Source organism: Myiozetetes cayanensis, unplaced genomic scaffold (genome assembly GCF_022539395.1).
Source record: "Myiozetetes cayanensis isolate MyiCay16 unplaced genomic scaffold, myiCay2020 scf16, whole genome shotgun sequence".
Classification (NCBI taxonomy): domain Eukaryota; kingdom Metazoa; phylum Chordata; class Aves; order Passeriformes; family Tyrannidae; genus Myiozetetes; species Myiozetetes cayanensis.
In genome coordinates, this window is record NW_026087270.1 from 11,489,120 (window position 1) to 11,512,565 (window position 23,446).

Here is a 23,446-nt window from a genome sequence, read left to right on the forward strand (position 1 = left end):
CAGAAAACAGGTAACAAGCTAAACAGGGCAGAGTCAGAGAAGATTTCAGACTACAGAGACCTAAAGCATCAGGCAGATTTTCCAAGCCAGGCATCTCTATTTCTTTCCCTTAATTCCTCAAATTCCCACTTGTTGTTACAGCAATCAAAGGTGTAAAAACCGGTCCAGACAACCAGTGCTGTTTGCACTGATTTTTACCCCAACTGCAGACTCAGCCACAGCAACTGCACGTGCAAATCAGGCATGAAAAATTAGCCCTTAAGTCCAAAGATAGTTGATAGAAAGGTTCAATAAATTTCAGCAGCAAAATCTGTGCAGTTGGGATCACAACCTAAAATGTTATTCAGCTCTTGAGCAACCACATTTCCTCACAGTCCTCTGGTGACTGAAGGAAAATATAATGTTAACAACAGTGGAGTAGTTTTGAAGCAGATAAAAAGTTCACCATGACATTAGAAATGTGATTTACCTGCAGTGGAGAAGGACATCCTGAAAACATGTGCAAACAATCCCAGGAAATCAAAGCGTGCTGCCTCTGTTCCCTATCCATAAACGATCCCAGGCAGCAGAGCTTTCAGCTGCCTCATTCCCTGCATGTCAAACACCAAACACTAAAGCAGGATATTGGAAATGAGATGTTTAACTTGGGGAAGCCCATAGCAGAAAAGGCAGGAATACCTCAGTGGGAAGGGATTTGACTTTTTCAGCCCATTTCCTACTCAAAAGTAGCACAAACGTTGGGATTTTAAAAAGCAAAGAGTCGCTGAGCCACAAAACACACATAAAAAATACATTCAGCAACATAATTCAGCACTTTGACAAAAAGATGCCCATTAAAGAAGAGGGAAGTGCAGGATTTAGGTGATTTAAGGCTGGCTGTGTTTTTAGGGATGTTTTCATGCAGGGCAATGGATCATTGCTGGTAACACTCAAAACAAAGGATGTCCCTGTTTTTAAACACTAAAGGTCCAAAGTTTGCTTATTTTGGGAATCTCACTTCCCAAACAAAGCTTTCTACGAAAACACACCAGAGACTTTAAAATAGTTCAGTTATTTAATAAACTGCAAGAGCTTGAGAGATTTTCCATAAACCAGGTTGATCCTGGGAGTTTGGGAGACTGAAAAGTCTGCACAGGGAATTCATGGAGACGTGAAAAGGAGAAATCAGAAGCCAATATTCCAATCTCATCAAGCAAAAGTTCAGGAAGAAGGCAAACGTGCATCAGGAAAATTTAAAAAGTCAGCTTTAAAAGCCAGCAGGTGCATCAGGCTGAGCTTTGCCTTCCACATCCTGGATTAGAAACACAGCTTTGAGGAAGCTCCTATAAAATTAAAAATACTGACAGCACAATATTTAAAATAAATCTTTCTGTGGTTCAAGAGAAAAAAAGGGCTTGGAAATGCAAAGGAAAAAAATTGGAAATGCAAAGAAAAAAACCTTGGAAATGTAAAGGAAAAAAAGTCTGGGAATGCAAAGGAAAAATTTGGAAATGCAAAGGAAAAAAAAGCTTGGAAGTGCAAAGGAAAAAAAGTTTGAAAATGCAAAGGAAAAACAGTTTGGAAATGCAAAGGAAAACGAGCTTGGAAATGCAGCAAAGATGATCTGCTACAAACACAGGGATCGTCGGCACCGATGTCTGACACGATGACACATTCCCAAACTTTTGGGGCATCTTATGTACAAAATAAGGAGAGGAAAGGTTGGGTTTTTCTACAAACCAGGACTAATTCTAAAACAAGAAAATCCCAGGAAAACAACGTTCCTGAAAAAGTAATCCTCTCCTTAAAGGTCAGGAGTCAGGCAGCAGACGAAACAACGCACAGAAAACACGAAACTGTAAAGAAATCTAATTAAGAACAAACTGAGGAGGAAGAAAAGACATTTGTAAGATCAAAACCAGACATGAAATATTCCATCCTGATAGTGCATTCAAAATCAGCTCCTAAAAAACAAACCCCGTGTCAGGAGTTTGCATTTGGAGACTGGATATTGTTCTCCACGATCACCACATTTCCTTAGAAAATTAAAAGGTAAATCATTATTTTCATGGACTTGGCAGAGTTCCCTTTATGCTGAGATGGCCCAGAATTTCCTACTGGTTTTGCTACATTTGGAAAGATTAGGGAAAGTGTTACCACCAGAGAATCCAACAGCCACATGAATAAAATAAATACATATTTACATGATAAATACATAATCCAAACAGATTTGCTTCACTGCTCCTTCATTTTCAAATTTAACCTAATTTTCCAAGCTTAGAGAAAAACCAACAGGGTGTCATATTCATCACTCAAATCTTAAAAGTGATGAAGAGAATCTTTTTTAAACCGACAGGAACATGATGGATAATCCGAAAAACAAGGGCTTCAGATCTGCCTGCTCCGAGTCGTGGAGAGGGGCGATTCTTCGGGGCCTTGGCTCACAAGATGCATTTTTCCTCAGCAGGGTCATACATTTGGAGGCCTTTTTATTAAACCAATAGCACATGACAACAGAATCTGCTGCACTAAACACTGGAACAGCCGAGGGAAAAATGAAGCACCTCCGAAGTTCCTTCTTGCGCCTTCAGGCTCCGACTCCTCCAAAGGAATCAAGGGCTTGCACTGCCCATCTTGAAATCATTTTAAATGGAGTCATTGTTTACTCCTCTGACAGCTGGAAGCTCTTCCCCCTCTCCAAAAATCGGAATGTTTAGGTCTGGGCAAAGGGATGCAGCGTCGTGCTCCTCCAAGGAAAAGTCGCCCGTTCCGGAGGGATGGCAGAGCCTTGGAGGCTCCTCCAAAAAACATCCATCATGTCACCCAATAATCACTTTCCATCCCATTGTTCTCATCCACAATGGCCAAAAAGAAAGCTGTTAGAAACTTCGAGAGAGGCAGAAGGGGAGGAAAAAATTCAGCTACCAAGTAATTAGTCCAGTTTGCATCTTATTTCTTCTCATTTCTTTTTATTTCCTCCACAGTTCCTTTGTTTCACTGTTACGTTTATCCCTTTCAAATGAACCCTTTCAAATCATCCCTTTCAGCCATAAATTCATAACCACCACGTGCTGTGGTACAAACTGTTCAGGGTTCAAACAGCACGAAATACAACTGAGATCCTCCTATTTTACTACACACAAAGAAGGATTTACTAACCAGAATATTTTAAACAGTGAAATATGTAAGTATGAAACGTCTACAAAAATCTGAACTTTTCAATTGTCAGCTTTTAAAGAAAAGAAATGCTCTCTCCTTGTTAAAGGAATGAGATTCCCTGTTTTCCTACTTATGGAAGATATGGTTAAAGAGGATTTCTGCAAATAAATTTCCATAGAAAACTGAAGCTATTTCTGGTAGGAATATCTTGTGGGATCGAAGAAATGCAGAAAAGTTCAACTACAACCAGCAACTACTTCTGAAATGCCGATGATGCTGTTCAGACCAACTGCTGTTTGCAATTCCATGCCCAGAGAACACTGAAACACTTGGAAGAACAGGCAAGAAAGTTTTCCTCAAAGTAATAATATACACTATAAATTATTACATGATGAATAATAATGAATTACTGTATCACACTGAGGAAACAATTTTGAAATTAACTTCTTTTAAACTGCCACGAGAGAGCAACCAAAGTGTCTGCACGTCCGGGCTGGGTCTGAGGGACAGATGAAAGTGAAAGTGAAGAGATGAGAAAACAGCTCTCATCCCAAAGGCAGGAGGTGTCCCTTTCTCTGTAAAACACAGACAGAAGGGTTTGAATTTTCAAAGATTTTGAAATCAAACATTACATGAGCAAAGGAAAGCCCTTCTCGATGGGTCTCTGGCTCAGGAGTTGCTCTGGCCATACAAGAAATAACAACCAGCTGCCAATTACCAGAATATTGAACAGCTAATTTAATTTTCTTGGAATGGTTTGGGTTGGAAGGGATCTCAAAGCCCATCCAGTTCCACCCCTGCCAAGTGCAGGGACACCTTCCACTATCCCAGGCTCCTCCAAACCCTGCCCAACCTGGCCTTGGACACTTCCAGGGATGGGGCAGCCACAGCTTCTCTGGCAACCTGTGCCAGGGCCTCACCAAAGAATTCCCTCCCAATCTCCCATTTAAATCTACCCTCCTTCAGCTTAAAGCCAGTTTTACTAAAAGTTGCTTTGTCTGATTATTTAATTAGTATTTTTTAATATTTATTTAGCATATTTGTCTGAATATTTAACGAATCACAGAACCAGAGGAAACATGAACATTAAAATTACTTTAAATGTCCTTCTTCTTCACATTAAAAGAAGCCTACCAGAGGTTTCAAGAAGAAAAAATTAAAATTAATTAGGATCTAGAATCTCCAAATTCCACCCAGAAATCCTGTTCCAAAGCAGAAGAGCTCCTACACTGAGGCACACCTCCCACCTCTCGGGAAAAGCAGTCAGGCTGTTTTTACCTGTTTTACAAGGAGCAGAACCTGCTCTGTTCTGCCTTTTGGAGGGAGCCATAAGCACTCAAATATTGCCATCTAGTGGGGTGTCAAATTCCCACTCTAGCAAGAACAGAGGGATTTTTATCCACTCCTGTGTTTGCTCATTCCCAAGTCCCTCACGGCTCCTGCCAAGTGCTACGAAAGGTCAGGGAGCTGCAGGACCAGAGAGGTGCTGTGGAATGAGGGTGAGTGAATTAATTAATCACTGCAGAAATGATTAATCACTGCAGAAATGGACTATTTGTGATGTTCCTGGTGCACCCTTGGGTGGAAGCTCCACATGGCACGCTACAGCAGCAGCTGGAGGGCATTCCCAGGAGGATCTCTGATGCTGACAGACTATCAACAGCTGCAAAAATGGAACTATTATCAGAAATCAATCAATCAAGCCCACAAGAAAATAATTCTGAAATCAGAGGGTTTATAATCTGAAAAGAGAAAAGTCTCCCTGTCATCTCCTACGGCCTTGCTACAGGTCACGAGTTTCATTAGGGCCCCTCCACTATGCTGACACCAGACAAAGGACATTTGCTTATATTTTTCCCCCATTTTTAAAAAATATCCCACATTTACTTCAATTTTTCCCCCGATTTTAAAAAATGCCCAATATATCCTTCTCTTTTTCCCCCCATTTTTAAACAAGATGTTACTTGTCTGAAAAATCATCTTGCAAAAATCCGAAGACAGGCAAATAAAAGGAGATACCTCGGAAAGAGAAGATTTGTGTTTCATTTCCTCCCCAAATACTCATGGAACATTTGGGTCCCAGGATGAAAGCAGAGCTCTGCACTCCCTACAGCTGGAGCTGGACAGCTGGAAATGGCAGGGGCACAATTCCATATGGGCTGCACAGGCATTTTCATCGGAAACGGCTTTTCCTAAAGGTCAGGACCTAAAGACTCTGACACTTCTTTGACTTATTCAGCCACTAATGATCTCCTTCCAGATAAAACACCTAATGAGCTTGTGACAACCATTATTTTCCTTCTGCATAATTAAAATGCCCTCCCAGGATATCAAACCCAGAGCCTTCAGTTAAATTTACCTCTTAGTTTTGCACATTTAAAATGTCAGAGCAGTCGTTTGTGATCACAGTCAGCTTTTCCTTGCCATTCCTTGCTACAGCCTTGACATTTCTTTTCTTCACTGGGAGAAATCCCACAAGGTTTATGGGACGTCCCCGTGCTGTGGAATGGGACACAGCTCAGTGTATGATGTGGTCATTGCCAAAGGATCAACTGCCTGCTTGGAATCAGAGCCTGTTGCTCCAAACAAATGGAATCACCTCAATCGAGGCAATAAATAAATAAACGCTTCTGATTTTAGGGAGCTGCTGCCAATAACCACATATAACAACAAGCACATACAACAATAACCACACATGACATGGGGGTTGACAGGCACGGTTTTACAGAGAAGTTGATTAAACAGCTGTTTGTGTTTCCTGGAGCAGCACAGTGTGCTGTGACAGGAGCAGAGCCCACAGAAAAGGATGGGGGGTGTTCCCACCACCCCTTCCCGAGCCGGCCCGTTACACAAGCGCTGCCTCAGGAGCCCATCTGGATGGCAAAGGTGCTGCCAAGAAAAACTCCCTGGTGGATCAACAATGCACATCTCCCCCTTCCCAAGGAGCTCGTGGCTTCGGGAAGGACCGGTCAGGCAGAAACCCCAACTCCATTCTCCTGGCAGGCAGCTGGAGGCACCTCCTCCATGGGCTTTTTAACCCTTGGGAGATGGAGAAAGGGAAGTTCAAAGTCAGGAAATCTGTGACTTTCTGGAATTCTGTTCAGGAGGCTCTGTGAGCTCCCAGCTCTCCCTGCAGGCAGCAATGCCTTTTCCAGATGAATATACAGAAGTTTTGTGAGGATCAATCCGTGGTTGGTGGCTGAGCTGCTTTTCCTCTCCAAGTGTCAGGGATCAAACACTTCCTTAGACTCTTCGTGTCTTCTAAAACCACATTGTAAAAGCTCAATTTGGTCGTTTATAGGCTTTCAATAGTAAATATTTCTTGTTTGGAGCCCGCTGGAAGTTCAGTAGGAGATTTTATTTATGTCAGGACTGAGCCTGAGTGACACTGAGTAACCAGTAGAGTCCTCTCCACGTGGTGACAGTAAAGCACACTTGGCATCCATCTGAACCAGGCCCTAAAGGGACACCACCACTGCACACTGGAGTAACCACTCTGCAGACAGTCATAACACTGGAGCAGTTCCATATGAGGAGGAATGAGCCCAAAGAAAACAGTGATTAATACAAAGAGTTCTCTGTTCCACTTGTAACTTCAGAGCTCCGACGGATCTGCGGTGCTGATAAAGATGATCCTTGGACATCACACTCAATACATTGATCATAAACAGGTCAGTGCTTCTCACAGGGGTTGGGTTCTCACACCAGGGTTGGGGATTGTCAATATATGAATATCTAACGATGTCTGAAATCCACGCAAGACTCCCTTGATTGTCATTAGAAAAAAAACTAGCTCTTGTTCAACTGAGTTACAACAGTTGTAGCAATAACTTTCCCAATGAGCACATCTTCCAGTTGCCCAACTTGCTGTTTTTTTCCTCAAACACTCCTAAAGCAGCATTTAAAGTCACTCAGAAAGCTGCTTTTATGCTCCCTGGTTTTAGCTGCCTCTGCAGGAGTGAAGACCTGCACACTTCAGCACGTACTTGAACGAAGTCTGGCCAAAGCGGGAAAGTATCAAAGGATGGAACAACTGTGGGAAGAGGTGGTCCAAGTGACCTCATGCATTCATTTTCTATTTTCTGCAGAGCCTGAAAACTCAGCAGTGCCTGACAGCACATCACACACAATCAAGTCACACACATCACAGCTGGGACTGACGGCAGCTGCTACGTCCAAGTGTGGAAAATGTAATTCCTCACTTGTATAACACCAGAACAACAAGAGAAGTGGGAGAAGGAGAGAGAAACCACACAATTGATTTTATTTCCCAAAAATCGCTGCCTTTGTTTCAGTTTATAAACAGTAACTGGCCAGGAAAGTAATTGAAATAAACAGAAGTGCCCAGGAAAGAAGGAAACACGAGGCAGCACTAAATTCCAGCCTGTAGGAAGTGCCAGCAGTGATGCCATTTCTGAGAACTGTGGTGCTGAGATAAACTCAGTGGGTTCTCCTATTATCTTCCTGCCCAGCCTCAAAAGAGGTTATCACTGCCCTCCATGTGGCAGCATTTAATTGATTCACAAAGCAGCAGCTATTTGGAACTGAAGCCAGACTTGTGCAGCTCCGAGAAGACAACGTGTGTGAAAGGAGCAGCTCTGCTGCAGCACACGGCCCTTCCCCAGGGTGCTGGACCAACAGGAATTCAGGATTTTCAGAAAGGAGAAAATGCTTTCTGTCACTTCTTTCTTTTTCAAGATGGGCTGAACTCTCTGACTTTGCTTCTCACTCTCCTGAGTATGAGACAGTCAGACTCTCCCTCCTCTCTCCCCAGATTCTGTCCCCAATAGCAGACACCACTCATGGACTTCACAAGGAACCAAATGCAGCTTTTTGGACATTGCCAGCTGGAGGAGGCCCTCTGGGTGAGACTCAGAGCACAGGTTTTGACCAGCACACAGCTCAGGAGGACCTTCTTGCCCTCCCCATCTGGCACAGGCACGAGGGCTGCAGAACTAAGCACGTTCTTCTCTGTTGGTGCTCAGCCCTTCACACTGAAGTGACATCTGTGCTCCCCCTCAGCCCTGACCTGGGGGCTGAGGAGAAATGTGCTGCAGCACCTGATCTGAGCACCAGGGATAGTGGGAGGTGTCCCTGCCCATGGCAGGGGGTGGAACCAAATGAGCTTTAAGGTCCCTTCCAACCCAAACTATTCCAGGATTCCGTGATAACACCACAGGAACAGGCTGAAGTAAATAATTACTTCCCAAGAACTACAGTCCGTGGGATTTATCACTAGGAGAAGAAAATGTTGGCAAAAAGGATTTCCAGGGACCACAAGATGAGCTCATCCACCAGACAGAAACCACATAACTCCTGTGCAGGCTACTACAGCTTAGAAGATTAACTAATACCCTACAGAATGAAGAAGCAGATCAGAGATCCCAAGCAAGTCGTTAGTTTGAGCACTGCCACTATCCCATATCCCATTGTCTTCCCCCCAAACCACCAGAGTATCCAGAGCTACAACCAATTCCCAAGTCAGCTGTCACGCCCCATCAAGGGGATGGACTGAAATGACAATTAACAATGTAATTCCAACAATCCGAATTACAGAAATCCATCAATTTCTAGTGCTGATGAAAGATTGGATAATTTTCCTGGAGCTCTCCAAGTGTCTACTGATGGAATTCAAGGTCTGGATGCACAACTACAATTGCTGATATTCCAGACTTGCAGCATCTTGGTGTAATACTGTTAAACCACTGTATGTTGCTATGTATCTAAAAGTCAGTGACTAGAATGATAATTCAGAAATGAGACACAAAGAGCCCAAAATTATAAACAGGAAATGAAAGGAAGACAGAGAAGACGCAAAAAAAGTGTACAAAGGTCAGGAAGGAAATAAGGATATAAAAGGAAAAATGGGTATAGTTAATAAAAATACAGTAATAAAAAGGGTTTCTAAATTGGAAAGCTAAAAAAATATAAAAATAATAAATATATTCTGTATTGATAGGGCATGTCTTCAGTAACTGAAATGTTTGGTTACAGTACCTGAAGGGAGACTACAAGAAAGATGGAGAGAGACTATTTACAAGGGCCTGGAGGGACAGGACAAGCAGGAATGGCTTCAAACTGCCAGAGGGCAGGGTTAGATGGGATATTGGGGAGAAATTCTTCCCTGTGAGGATGGTGAGACCCTGGCACAGGTTACCCAGAGAAGCTGTGGCTGCCCCATCCCTGGAAGTGTCCAAGGCCAGGCTGGATGGGGCTTGGAGCAATCTGGGCTCGTGGAAGGTGTCCCTGCCCATGGCAGGGGGTGGGACCAGATGAGCTTTAAGGTCCCTTCCAACCCAATTCCATGAGTCCATGATAAAACACTCTATAAAATAACAACAGCCTGAAGTATCTCATAAAACAAACTCACTGGTGAGAAACACCAGAGCCAAGAGTTCCTCCAGGAGAACTCACAGCCCTTCCTCCAATATTTAGGTAAGAATACTTAAGACAGACAGAAATGTGGTGCATTTGTTGTTTATCCTGCATTGCTATGAAAGATCAACATCTCCATTCCAAAGAAGCTGGAGCAGCAGTGAGTGACTACACATCTTCCAGGACACCAGTGACCAGCTGCTTAAACTGGCCCAACCTGCCTTATGTGTTTGGGCTGTGTGCATGAATTTATACATATATAAAAATATATAAATATATATATACACATATATATCATCTAAATGACATAAATTACCCAGCCAAATGTGTTTCCTATTAAGCAACTGTGTGTGGGCTGCTGTTGTGTCAGTTTGTGTGCAGCAGCCCCAGTGTTTAATTCCATTTGGCCTCTGTTGAGGACACAACTTCTCTCACAGTGGATTAACATCTCTTACAACTAATCCACTAGGAAAGTGGGCCCATCCTGACTGGAAAAAATATTACACATAACAGAAACACTGAGCTTTGATCACCAATTTCCTTCTATATTTTTTAATTCTGTCTTAAAAAGGGAGAACGTGCCATTTCAAGCAGAATATACATCATTTACAGTTAAAAATCAGATTTTATCATTAGGTATTCTCAGATAACACTTTATTCCTATTTAGATGACAAGGATGGATTCTGGATTAAATAAATATTGACTCACGAGGGAAAATGGGGAAAATTCACTCTACATGGATATTTTGGAAGAAGATGGGAAAATTCAACAGAACTAATATGTATATAAACATATATACTACAAAATATATATATATACTATATGTATATATACTATAAAATATGTATATATATAATATGTGCATAGAAATGTGTAAATATAAAAATATATATGATATATAACTAATGTGTTGGTTTTTTTCATTTAATTAGATTATTGTTAAGAAGAACCACTGAGAGATTTTCTTTTCTGAACTTCAGAAATCCCCTCTCTATTTTTGCCAGTGACATGTAAAATCATTCTTTGTATTATCAAATTTCTTATAAATTTCTGAATTTGGGAGTCTGTTTTTTCCAGCTCACTCATGGAAATTGCTGCAAAATCTCCAAAGAACTAAACCTGTATTTTCTGTTATGCAAAGAAAATTACAACTGAGGATGTTCTTGTATCACATTTCACCAGAAAATGTCTCCATTTTTAGTAGGGCTGAAGTAATGAGCTATTTAATGACATACATTGTGTTTAAGTCATTTTGGTTTCGTGCCCAAAATCTCTCTCCTTCACCACTGCCACCCCACAGGCAAATTCATCCCACAAGTGAAAATTTATCCTTCCAAAGATAAACTTTCCTCTCTCTTGTGGTGAACCCTGTGCAGCGGATCAAGAATCTTTAATAAACACACATCTCTTCATTTTCTATACTTTTTGCATATTATATAAAATATCTGCTCTATTAAATACAGATTTGCTTGGTGTTTTTCTTATAGCAAAAAAAAAAAAAAAAAAAAAAAGAAAGGATGGAATATCTTTCCACTGACAAACTGCAAGAAAAATAAAATCCTTTCTATGGGTTTGAGCTCCTCCAGCTGTGATTGGCAAGGCTGGGGCTGATGACATTGGAGTTTTCATTTATGTTTAAATTAATGCATCGAAGTCTCACCAGAGCAGAATCAAACCACGCTGTTGGGACGACCACCTGAGGTAGAGCTGCACTCAGATTTTGGTCAATTTTATGCAACAACAGTTCCCTGATAGAAACCAGCTGGTGTGTGGAGCGGTGAGGGGGATGTGGGATGGTAGGGCTCTTCCCAGGAACGCTCTGGCAGAGATCAGGGATGAAATCATGGCACAGATGAACTCACCAGGAGTTCTGCCACCAAACTGAGCATGGGGACAACCTCCCCTGGAAAGCCTGGACTCATCCACAGCCACGAACAGGTCACTGAAATCCAAGCTCACTTCCACTTAATTACTCCCAGTGATGATATATTAAGTTATTCTGTGGAATCATCATTTCTGGACCACTGTTGCTACTATTAAATCTGCTGCTTCATCAAGTTAACATGAGTTTTCTTCATTTGCTGCCACAGAATTCTTTGTCATGGTGGTAGCAAATCTCAGGAACCATTAACATTTTGGTACCCAAACCAGTAAACTCTGGTCAGACCCTCACAGGGGGGATTTCTTCCACAGGATATCCACAGTCCCTAGTTTTTTATGGACTGGTTCCCAAAATAAAGCAACACACTGGTCAACATGAAGAAGAAATAAAGGTGTTACTCAGACGCCTGCATCTCGAACCTTCCAAACTGTGCTCATGACATCAAAGACAGACATTTGGTGCTCATGATGCACTGCTCCTACATCTGTGCCATTCCAGACCTTTTCCAGCTGCAGGGACCACTTCTATAATCCAGTTTCTTCATGGTCAGAATGCCTCACACAAATGACATAATCCCCAGCTGGAGCACTTGGTCACAGGGGCACATTCCTTCCCCTTGCTCACATCTTCAAAAATCTGATTTTCCTACACAACAAATTCCAGTTTCCTTCCCTGTAACTATCCCACACATTGTCCCAACAGAAGAATAAAAACATCCAATTCTTCAAACATCACTCTAAATAGGCTCTTTCTGGCCATGTTTTTAAGCTTTCACTGGAATTTTAAACTAGCAATTCCATACAGAACTCTCCGGTATAACAAATTATTCCCACTTCAGGTGACCCAACACAAAATGTGACTACAAAGAATCCTTTAACTACAAGATCTACTGGTTTACCAGAATCCAGTTCAAGGATCATCCAGTCCAACTCCTGGCCCTGCCCAGGACACCTCAAAATCCCACCATGTGCTGAGAGCGTTGTCTAAACGCTCCTTGAGCTCTGGCAGCCTTGGGGCCGTGACCACTGCCCTGGGGAGCCTGGTCAGTGCCTGACCACCCTCTGGGGGAAGAACCTTTTCCCAATATCCTGGATATTCTAATTTCCTGGAAATAAATTGCAGAGAACAGACTTGGCTGACCTCAGTGTATTCACCAAGTCATCCTCTGCTAGAAGTCATGCACATCCACACCCTTCCTCACTTATAACCAGTGACTGTGCCTACTACATTCTATATAAAAACATGTTTGATTCCTTTTAAATTGACAAAAATGTTGCCTTCAATACAAGTAATATCTGTTCATTACTCCATAATAGCCTAAAGAATCTAAAGATTCATGCATACTGGAACAGAAACAAGTCCATCAGCATCATGTGAGTCCCTGCTATGAATCCATAGATTTTCTGATAAGGAGATTGCAAATTTCTTCCATCACAGTCACAGCACATCTTTGGAAATAACACACATCATTGGGAAGTAAAAAACTAAGATTCAAGACCATCCTGCTTTGAGCACTTGAAATTTGTGTCCTTTGCTATTATGTGCTCCATGAGAAAGTGATGATTCTATGATATTTGCTGTACTCAGAGATGGTAGTTCTGAAAAAACCTGAATTCGGAATTCAGCACTGAGGAATCTGCAGTGAACACGCACAGCAAACTGAGTTAAACCAGCCCATTAGGATTCCTTCCTAAGCAAAACCCACCAAAACTTGCGACACCAACACACGCCCCACTCTTACGACACACGATTTGCGTTCCAGCTCGGAATTCCCAGAGCAACACTCACAGCGAATGCCGTAAATCATGAGCGGGTCCAGCTGCTTCTTGCCGTGCTTGCCCTGGCCCGAGAGGTTGGAGATGGCCTGGATCTCGCGGTGGAACAGGTAGTCCAGCAGGGTCAGGGCCATCTTCTCGGCCGTGCGGCAGTTGGTGCTGATGTGCAGCATGTCCGCGGGTGTGATGGGGCAGCGCACGCGCATCTCGGGGTTGTTCTCGTCCCCCAGCCACGTCCCGTTGGGATAATCCTCTGCAAACACACACCAGACACGTTCTAGTTGTGCCACCAGTCAGGTTCAACTTATGGCCAACGTTTCTTATCGTGACCTCTCCCAGTTTGCCTCCCAGTCTCCATAAACTTTCAAATTCAAGCATGAAAAGAGGCTCATGGAATCTGCTACTGATCAAAATTACTCTCAAATCCACACTACTGGTGACCAAAATTGTTGTCATTCACATTCTGGCCTTGCCAGGATCTGGTACAGTCAGTCCAGATGTCCAGCTGACTCTCAGATGCCTTTTGAAGTGCCTCACAGCAGAGAACACTCCAGTCACAGTGTTCTCATGCAGCCTTAGTCATCCCCTAAAAATGAAGATTACTGCAATGCCGCCTTATTCTGAAAGTGCAGCTCATTTCAAGCAGCCAACAGCTTTGAACCACATTTTCCCCCCCCCAAAATGTCAGATAAAAAGGAATCTAAGCAGGATAATATATTTAAGAAATTACAATCAATAGTGAATTTGTTTAATCACTTAAAAGGAGTATCTCAAGCAATGACAATCATTTAGAATGTAGCTAGAGATCCCAAACAAAATTTTGGTCTTTTTTCAAATTTACTGGCTACATTACTCTCTAAACAACCAGTTTATCAAGGAAAAGGCCCAGCATAAAGATAATTAATCAATCACTAATCATCTGCCAAGTGACTCCTCCTTTCTATTCAAGTGTAAGCTCATCAGGAGCAGAGCTATATCCACCAACACAAACATTCTATATATTAAAGAGCTTTTTTATTTCTGTTCCTGCTTCTCAGTTTCGGCATGAAAGAAAAAAAAAAGGTGGCACTAGGAATTAAATTGATTACATAAAATTAATTAAATTCAAAGGAATAGTATGCCCTCACTTGAAATTAATCTGTGCAGACAATGCCAAAAGTTAGTGGATTCAAGACTAACCAGAAACTAGAACAGAGCCCAGGACCAATCCCTACTCAAGTGGAGGATGGAACACAGGACTGAAGATGAGACTCATTCCAGACAAAACCAAAAATTCCAGTAGAATTCTTGACAGGGATAATAGAAATGGACAGCAAAACATCCCAGTAGTATTTCAGTGCTCACTGACAGGGACCATTTGGATTTGATTTCGATGTTTACTCAACTCTGTGCAGTAAAACAAGGCTGCCTGGCTCAGGGGTCACTCAGCCCTTCCACAGCAGTGTTACAGTAATTTACTGTGAACAAACCATCCAGTTACATGACTGATCCTGCGTTAAGTGACTTTAGAGGACAGCTTGGTGGTATGGACAGCCACAAGTTCCTGGGACCCACAACACTTTGTCACCAAACAGGGTGACAGAGCTCACACCGACCACACTGAGCAGGACTCTGAGCAGCATCTGTGTTTCCAAATCCTGGCCTGGGCTAAGCAGCCTGAGCTTTATCAGACTACAAGCCAAAAGTAGTAAATAAAATATAACATAAAAGCAACTCAAGCACTAAAAGCTGCTCTTCCAACGTGACCTTTGGGTTGAGTCACAGCACATGTCAGGGGCAGGTTTATGGTGATGAATAATGACAGGATGGAGCAAACGTTGGATTGTGCAACACTGAGATATCACTGGGACAGCAGATTATCAGCTGTAAGACAGTCAGGGAATCCTAAAAGGGTTTGGGTTGGAAGGGACATTAAAGATTATTCAGTTCCACCCCCTACCATGGGCAGGGATACCTTCCCTTATTCCAGGTTGCTTCAAGCCCTGTTCAACCTGACTTTAGACACTTCCAGGTATGGGGCAGCCACAGCTTCTCTGGGCAACCTGTGCCAGAGCCTCACCACCCTCACAGCCAAGAATTTCTCCCTAATATCTAATAACTGGTAAGAAAAATTATTTTTTAATGATGCATGTAGCAACTCACCCCTCCAACTTTTGTCTGTTGAAATCAGAACTCATATAAAAATATATGTATATATATAGCTATTTAATTTCAGCCTTCCTTTTTGCCCTGAGCGTGTAACAGGGCACACTGGCTGATTTCTGCTCCCAGAACCAGGTGCCATCTAAAAAATAAGGTGGTTGGGATCAATTCCAGCTTGTTTTGAATGCCACTGTGTCTGGGCTCACCACAAGTCTGGTTAACATTATCAGGGAAAACAACAGGCTGTTCCTGAAGATAAATTGCCTGGTTTCTAAAAATTTGGGCAGAGCTGGCAAAGCACAAACATCTCCGGATAAATGTGTATGTTTTTCAAAGAAATTCTAGGAAGCCTGAATAAATTATTCTCATCCTATCACAAACTTATTTCCCTACCAGTTGACAGGATTGCTGTGGGATACAGGAGCTATTCCTTCTTATGGAACACCTTTTGCCTGCAGACTTGTTTAACAAACCCTGTTAACCTACGTGAACCAAAGATTTTTTTCAATTTGCAAAATAATCTCTTTTTTCTACTGGCACTGAGTCCAGAACATACTGTTTTTACCACATGCAACTGTTCTTTTATTGCTCACAGGCTGGAAAAAAAGACACTATCTTGTTATTCTGACCTATGACCACAATCCCCCCATTAAATTATCTCTTGCATTTTCCTCCTGCTTGAAAAGTTTCGACAGAAAGGGAATTTATTTTATAATCATCTTGCATTAAGCAGGGCTTGCATGACTGGAGTTAACCATGAATCTACTGTCTCACTGCAGGGCACAAAAGCTGAATTATTCTTTAATATATATAAAAATCATTCCTACTGGGCTGCCAACACATCTGGCACTTTGCAGGGAGCAAACACAAGATTGGCACATAAAATCTGGTGAAAAGAGGAAATCCAGTGCCAGTTCTGAGCGAGGCAGAAACAGTCTGAGCCCTGGTGTGTGTGGGGGAGATGGAATGAATAAGGGAAGAGAAAAAAGGCTGGGAGTTGGATGGAAATTCCCTCTGAACAATTAAGTGCATGAACACATTAATAACTCTGCATTATTTGAAGTTCCTACACTCCAACATCCTTTAATGCTTTTGGAATTATTCTTTATTTGTATTATCAGGTTTGTGTGTAATATCTAAAGAGAATCTGGATGAGCTGGATTATTTAGTACATCCACTGGAATACCCACACACTGACTGGGCTCTGCACAACCACACTCAGCTGCTGCCATTCCTTAAAGACTTCCAAAAAATCAATAACTGGGGTTGGGAGGAAAAGCACATTCAAAGAACACACTTTTCTTAAAATTAAGGGAGCATAAATGTGCACACTCTCCTGGAACTCAGTTAATCACCTTTCTTATTTTGCCCAAAGGTATTTTCCTTCCCTAATTCATTAAGAACTTCTTTCCATGGAGGTGACAGAGCACTGAACAGCTGCTCAGGGAGGGTGTGGAGTCTCCCTCTCTGGAGACATTCCAAACCCACCTGGATGTGTTCCTGTGTCACCTGCTCCAGGTGACCCTGCATTGGCAGGGGATGGACTGGACAATCTCCAGAGGTCCCTTCCAACCCCAACTATAATGGGATTCAGTGAATTTTCCTAATGACCTCCCTGCATTTTGAGTGCTACATGGAAAGCTACTTCCTTGCCTTTTTTCACACCAAATGTATCATCACAGAAGTGGCTCTTGATCATTTTTACTTTCAGTGCAAAGTCCTGCCAGTTTAACCTGGTTCTCTCTCTGCACTCAGAACCTCATTGCCAGGACATACGAAATTCTAGTTCCTCTTCAGTGATTTTTTTAAGATCAGAAAATTTCCCTTTACCTCCATTCTACTGAACCCAGAACTAATTAATTTTCCAAGGTCATTTTTGAATCTTTTTTTCTTGTACTAAGTCCATTCTTTTCTGTCCCAACACCACTGACCATCCCGGTGCTCGGGCAGGGATGTGCCGGGGCTGCCACGCAAACAAGGATTTCTGTGGGAAAAGGAGGAGCCAGTTTGAGGTTTGCAGCAAGAAAACCCCTGTCAAGAGAACACAAACCAGACAGGAGTTGCTGAGGCTTTCAGGCTCCCTCTGGACGTGTTTTCCTGCGCCCAGGGAGATGACAGACATCGAGGTGTTCCTCACGTTTTTCCATCGGGACACACTCCCCTGCTTTGACACGTGAGCCTGGAAGCAAAGCCAGGCTCTGCTCTCTCTCTGGGAGCTGTCAGTCATTCCTTCGAAACACAGGAAAACAAAAGGAGACACCTGCCCACACAAGCACTTGAATTAACATGTTCCACTACTCCAGTATTGTGTTTATTTTACTATCCAGGTTGGGTGCAGAGTTGGCAGTGGCAGCAAACCACTGGTAGGTACAGAAAGGCAGAAAGATGAATTAATCTTTGAAAAATTTTTTTAAATCCCAAATCCTAACCTACAAAAATAAACTTCCATTTCTAGAGAAATTAAATAGCATTTTGGCTGATGTATAGAAGATTTAACATCATCATGTGGGGGGGTTGGAACGAGATGAGCTTCAAGGTCCCTTCCAACCCAAACCATCCCAAGATTCTGTGATCTTTTTAAATAAGCTTCTGTCAATTAGCCCCTGCAAGAGTTCACAGGGGCAATGATTAATTGCCAGAGACTACAGAGCACTGACTTTATTAATAAGCAATCATTAAAGCTATGAAAGGGAGTGACAACTGGGCTGTAGATTAACCTACAAATCCAGCAGTGGGGTTTAAAGCTGTGCTAAAAGAAAGGTTAAAGAGCTCATTTGAATTTTGCCCCCTTTTTTTGTTTCTTGCCTCTTCAGCACATTTAACTTTACACAGTGGCCCACGTTAATTCCAAACATAACCGTGACAGACGCCTGGAAGAAACCATCGTTCATTTGTTGGCTCCCAATAATTGAAAAAACATCAAAGCAATTCAGATTCTATCATTTTCTTTGGCTTTAACAAGTCACTGCAGCTCCTGAAGCCCCACCAGTGCCTTCACATCAGCTCTAAAATATTGGTTTAGGGTACAAAAGGTTCCCTTTTGCTCCGATATGGTTCATCCTTCCTGTATCTGGTCCTGAGGAGCTTGGCAGGAAAGGGCTGCAAATGCTCCTCCAACGTGTGAGATCTGATCTTGCCATGAACTGGAAAATCCTGTGCACAGATAAGTCTGGGCCACATACAAAGAGCTGCTTGAATTCACATTTGGAAAGCAAATTCTAAGTACCATTTAATGATACTATTGTAAAATGACTCAGATGCCAAGTTGAAGAGACAATATGGGACTCAAGAATTTTCTTCGGAAAAAATATTATTCATCCTTTGATTACCACACAGTGCAGAGCAGTTTGCCTTATCTTCTCAAAAAATACACGTTTACATTTCTAATTTGATATTCTCTTCATCAGGAACTGGAGTGACAGACCAAGGAGGAACAGCTTCCCACTGCCAAAGGGCAGGGTTAGATGAGATAATGGGGAGAAATTCTTCCTTGGAAGGGTGGTGAGGCACTGGAACAGGTTACCCAGAGAAGCTGTTTAGACAAGTATATTTGAGACTGTCAGAATGTTTTCTAACAGCTTTGTGCTGGTGCCAGGTCATGGTTTAGTCAACTGAACACCAGCCCTGGGCAGGATTATGGCCACATTCCTGCACGGGAGAGCTCATTCCAGTCAGGAAACAACACAGGTACTGAACAGAATGGGTTTAAAACTCCTCTAATTTAAAACTAGTGTGTTTCTAATGTTCTTCCCAGTGTTATTTTTTTTTTTTTCCAGTGGAAGGCAAAATCCAAAAGAACACAATGTTAGGATGACAAGTGGTGTGAAGAGAGACTGCTTGTGAGGCCTTACTTAAATTAGTGCAAAGAGCAGGTTGGATGGGGCTGGTTGGACCTGGTCTAGTGGAAGGTGTCCCTGCCCATGGCAGGGGGTGGAATGAGATGAGCCTTAAAGTCCCTTCCAACCCAAACCATTCTGTGATTCAATATCTCCAGAGCTATGAGCGCCTAAAGAATCGATTCACAAATTCTGTCACAGCCTGAAAGCTGATGATTTTTTGCCTTCTGCTGTGACTTTTGCCTTTTACTGCTGAAGAAAACAAGTCTGCACAGCAGCCCTATCATTCTTCATCCCTTGCTTTATTAATAATTTCATCTGTGACACCCTGCAGGAGAGGTCGCTCAGCAGCCCTGCTGTGCAAGGGCAAGGAGAGGGAGGTGGGGATCACTGATCTGATTCTCAGAGCATTCATCCATCTCAGGGAGATTTTTAATGGATGAGTGTTCTAAAGGTCTGAAGAAAATCAGATCTGAAGACATTAATGGATTAGTTGTTTCTTCAAAATTTGCATGTACAACAATGGCATAAAGAGCCAATGTCACGTTTCTCTGTGCAAATCTGTGCCAAAGCAAGTCAAAAAGGGAATTATACAACGAATATCCTCCTGATGTTGGCAACTTTGCTCCTGGTATGTTTGTCTTGCACTGATGGGCCCAGAACTGAACAAAGAACTCAAGGTGTGACCTCACCAGTGCCCAGCACAGAGGGACAATCACTTCCCTAGTCCTGCTGGCCACGCTATGCTTGATATAGAAATATTAACAGACTCCACAAAAAGTACATTTTATATTTATTTTCACACTGAAATATCAGCACTATCTGCAATCTGATCAGTTTTTTTGGAGGAACTTGTCAGTCTCAATCTGCTTTTGATTCCCCATTGACCTAAAAAGAAATCTCCCATCCCTTCAAGTGTTCAAAGCCAGGTTCGATAGGGCTTGGAGCAACCTGGGATAGCGGAAGATGTCCCTGCTCACTTAAGGGATTAGAACAAGAGGATCTGCAAGGTCCCTTCCAACCCAAACCATTCCATGACTATAAAACACCTTTGAAGCAACTCTATTTCACAACATACAGACAGAACCTAAAGGCTCTTTGTAACGTGTGTGTGTTGTATGAATATCTAAAAAACCGAATAAAGGCTCTTTATAACACGTGTGTGTTGTATGAATATCTAAAAAACCGAAGCATCCTGGGGTCAGGTGCCTTAGAACACATTTCCAGCAAGCAGACGATGCAAATACATCCACCCTTATCTGATCTCACCACACTGCCTAAAAATCCTGAGGAAAACCCACGATACGACCCGGGAAGCTCCCAGTTGACTCTCAGCTCATTCCACCCCACATTCCCTTTGCTCCACGGCCTCGCAGCCAACGCACCTTCGGAGTTGAGGGTGATGAGGGTGACGTTGTTGCCGATGCTCTGGCTGCCCCCCTGGCCGCTGTTGGACACGGAGTCGCTGGCCTCGGAGCCGCTCTCGCCGTCCTCGTTGTGGCTGTCGTCGTGCCCCGGCACCTTCACCACGATGGTGTTCTGCCGGCGGCCTGGAACAGCACTGCGGGAAAGGAAGGGGTGGAACTTTGGGAAAACATAATCCTTCATCAGGAATAGCAGAGAATCACAGGATATCTTGAGCTGGAAAGGACACAGCTTGTTCAAGGGATGATTGGGCATTGGGGGATCATCAGAGCCAAACTTGACGGCCCTGCACATCGCTGCAAGGGAATTACAACCCCTACCAAGACTAAACGTAGTATTAAATAAATTATTAAATCATTTATTAAACAAACTCCTTCAAACTCCTTAATCCAGTTCATAACCCAGAGCTATCCAGCAAAATAAAAATAGAAGGAAAATAGCAGAAGAAATCAAAAAGTCTTAGATACAATGTCTAAATTTGAATAAATGGAAAAGCCTCAGGCCAGTGTGCAAAACAAACAAAATACTTAAATTATTTATAAAAACATATAATTGAAGAACATTTTCTACCCAGAACCCCCAGTTCTATTATTTAAAATTTCCTTAAGACAGTACAAGCCTTCCTGGGCTGCTGCTCATTCCTCCTTCAGATGAATTAAATACGGGATTTTGGTACGTTCCCAAGTGATTGTCCAAAAAATATGTGACTGTGGGCACTCTGTCTTTAACTGTCAGCTGTCAATTAACATGGGGCCAACCCCAGATCCTCCAGGACACTCTTTCCCATCGAGAGTGAAGCACTGCTCTCTCTTTACTGTCAGCCTGAGAAAATATCCAAGTCCAGGTTCAACGTTTCCATCACTCTTACCTCAAGTGTTCCTCATTTTGCACTTCAAGTTGCACTTGAAAATTTAAACTGATATTGCTCTGTCAAAGTAGGGAATGAAGAGGAGGATTCCTGGGAATGCTACTAACTTGCTAAGGATGTTTTCCAGGGAATCCGCTGCTCTGCTCAATGGCTCTTCCTGCCCAACCATCTTGGCTACGATGGAATTCTGCCGGTCGTTGTTGAGGATCACTGTGGTCTGAGGGACAACGCTGCAAGACAGAGATCAGAGAGGAAATCAGGATGGAAAGGAGCAAACCTGACACATCATACACTGACACAGCTTTGTGGTTTAAATAGGCCTGACGTGGCCTCCAGGTCTGGCTCCTCCTCCAGCATTGCAGCCACAGATCAGATGCTAAAGCTGCTCATCCATTGACACTGACACCTGTACCATTCCAAGCACTCCCATCTTCTCAGAGGATGGATGGATGGATGGATGGATTCAATGGAATCACAGAAAAGTCCACGAGCCCTGGCAAAGCAATAAAGAATTCATCAATTTGAGATAGGCAGGGTGAAGTGTCTAAATCACAGCTCTGAAGAGCCACCAAATTCTTCTCCGGAGAGTCTGAGCGAGTGTTTTCAGAGGTACCACAGCCAATAAAATGGGAATGCACCAGTTTTAGTAGGAGAATTCTCAGGGGAAAAAAAATTTAAAAGGATTTATTGCAAAACTGGATGACGACCTTGGTTAAAGAGCTTGTTTTCTTCCAGGGCAGGGAGACAAGAGCTGCATGAGGGGCACCAGGGTAGACAGGGCCAGGCTGGAACTTTAAATAACAAGAGACTTAAACTATTTCTTGTGTGCACTTATATATATTTTAATATATATGTGCACATATATATTAAAAAAAATCTTAACACAAAAAACAGAAAAGCATTTCTTGTGTGAGAAACCAGAAAACCTCTATCAATCCCGGTGACAATGTAGAAGGAAGTAACTAAAGAAATGTTGTCTACATTGTATTGCAAAAGGAAATATGAAGTAAATAATTGTCTCCACATGCAGATTAGCATTTAATCTGTTTTCAGAGATTATTGACATTATTCCCACACAATTACTCAGTATTCTGAGGGTTTGATAGTTAAGACTGTTTCTGCTCATGCTGAACTTGAGGAAAGAACTTGGAAGAAAATTCATGTTTCAGTGACAGGGAAGGTTTTCCTCTCTCCCTCTGCTTCCCTCAGTAAACAGTCCACTCTTGTTTTTACTGGTCCAGCATCTCAAACATGATTGACGGTCATTTATTTTCCTTTGGCAAACAGTTGAAACACAAATTAAACAAATCTGATGACAGAACTGTGTTTACTTCAGCTCTAACAGAGCACACCCTCACTTGAACCTTCATGTGTCTACACAAGACTGAAGCACTAAATTATCCATCATCAAGACCTAAAGGAAAGATAAGAACCTGTCACAGGAGCAAACAATTAATGCAGCCCAGCTTTGGCACAGATAAGAGGGTTGACCACAGGTTTTCTGGCTCCAGAAAGCCCCAGGCTCTAATGGGCTGCCTCCCCCTTACAGCAACTGCATCTGTCCTAACAACATATGGGATTCCTCATGGACTGCCAATGAGCTGCTGGATTGAAACCTGGAGAAGGTCTGGAAGATGTTTGGCTGATCACAGACAAGTACAGACTGTACTATGGCTCTTCAAGTGCACGTGGAGCTCAAACTTCAGCAAGCAATAAATGGGGTGGTTCTGTTGGTTTCCTTTCGTTGCCATCTAAAATATCGTCTAAAGCAATTTTCATTGTCACCTGTGCAAAATTTTCTCCATTATCAAGGGGGGAAACATTCACATACTTTGTATTTTTTTTAAAAAAAGGAAACTTGTTTCTATTTTCTCAGTGCCAGCACTGAACATTTTAATAAAAAAACCCCATCAAACACTTGACAACACAGCAATACGTGGCAATGCTGTCCAGCAGCAACGCTGCTCCCACTACATTTCCCAAACTGCCCAGAAAACTCCACTG

The 23,446-nt window shown here is 42.5% G+C and overlaps 1 protein-coding gene across 6 annotated transcripts in view; it reads right to left on the minus strand.

The window, feature by feature from the left end:
• Positions 1-23,446, minus strand: part of BANP (BTG3 associated nuclear protein) — a 159,946-nt gene that overhangs the window by 113,128 nt on the left and 23,372 nt on the right. For all 6 annotated transcript variants that reach the window (XM_050311719.1, XM_050311720.1, XM_050311724.1 and 3 more), the window contains 3 exons: positions 21,550-21,672; positions 20,535-20,710; positions 13,185-13,424 (listed from right to left, as the gene is read on the minus strand). In XM_050311719.1, coding sequence (XP_050167676.1) covers positions 13,185-13,424; positions 20,535-20,710; positions 21,550-21,672 — 539 coding nt within the window. The remainder of the gene's footprint in view (positions 1-13,184; positions 13,425-20,534; positions 20,711-21,549; positions 21,673-23,446) is intronic.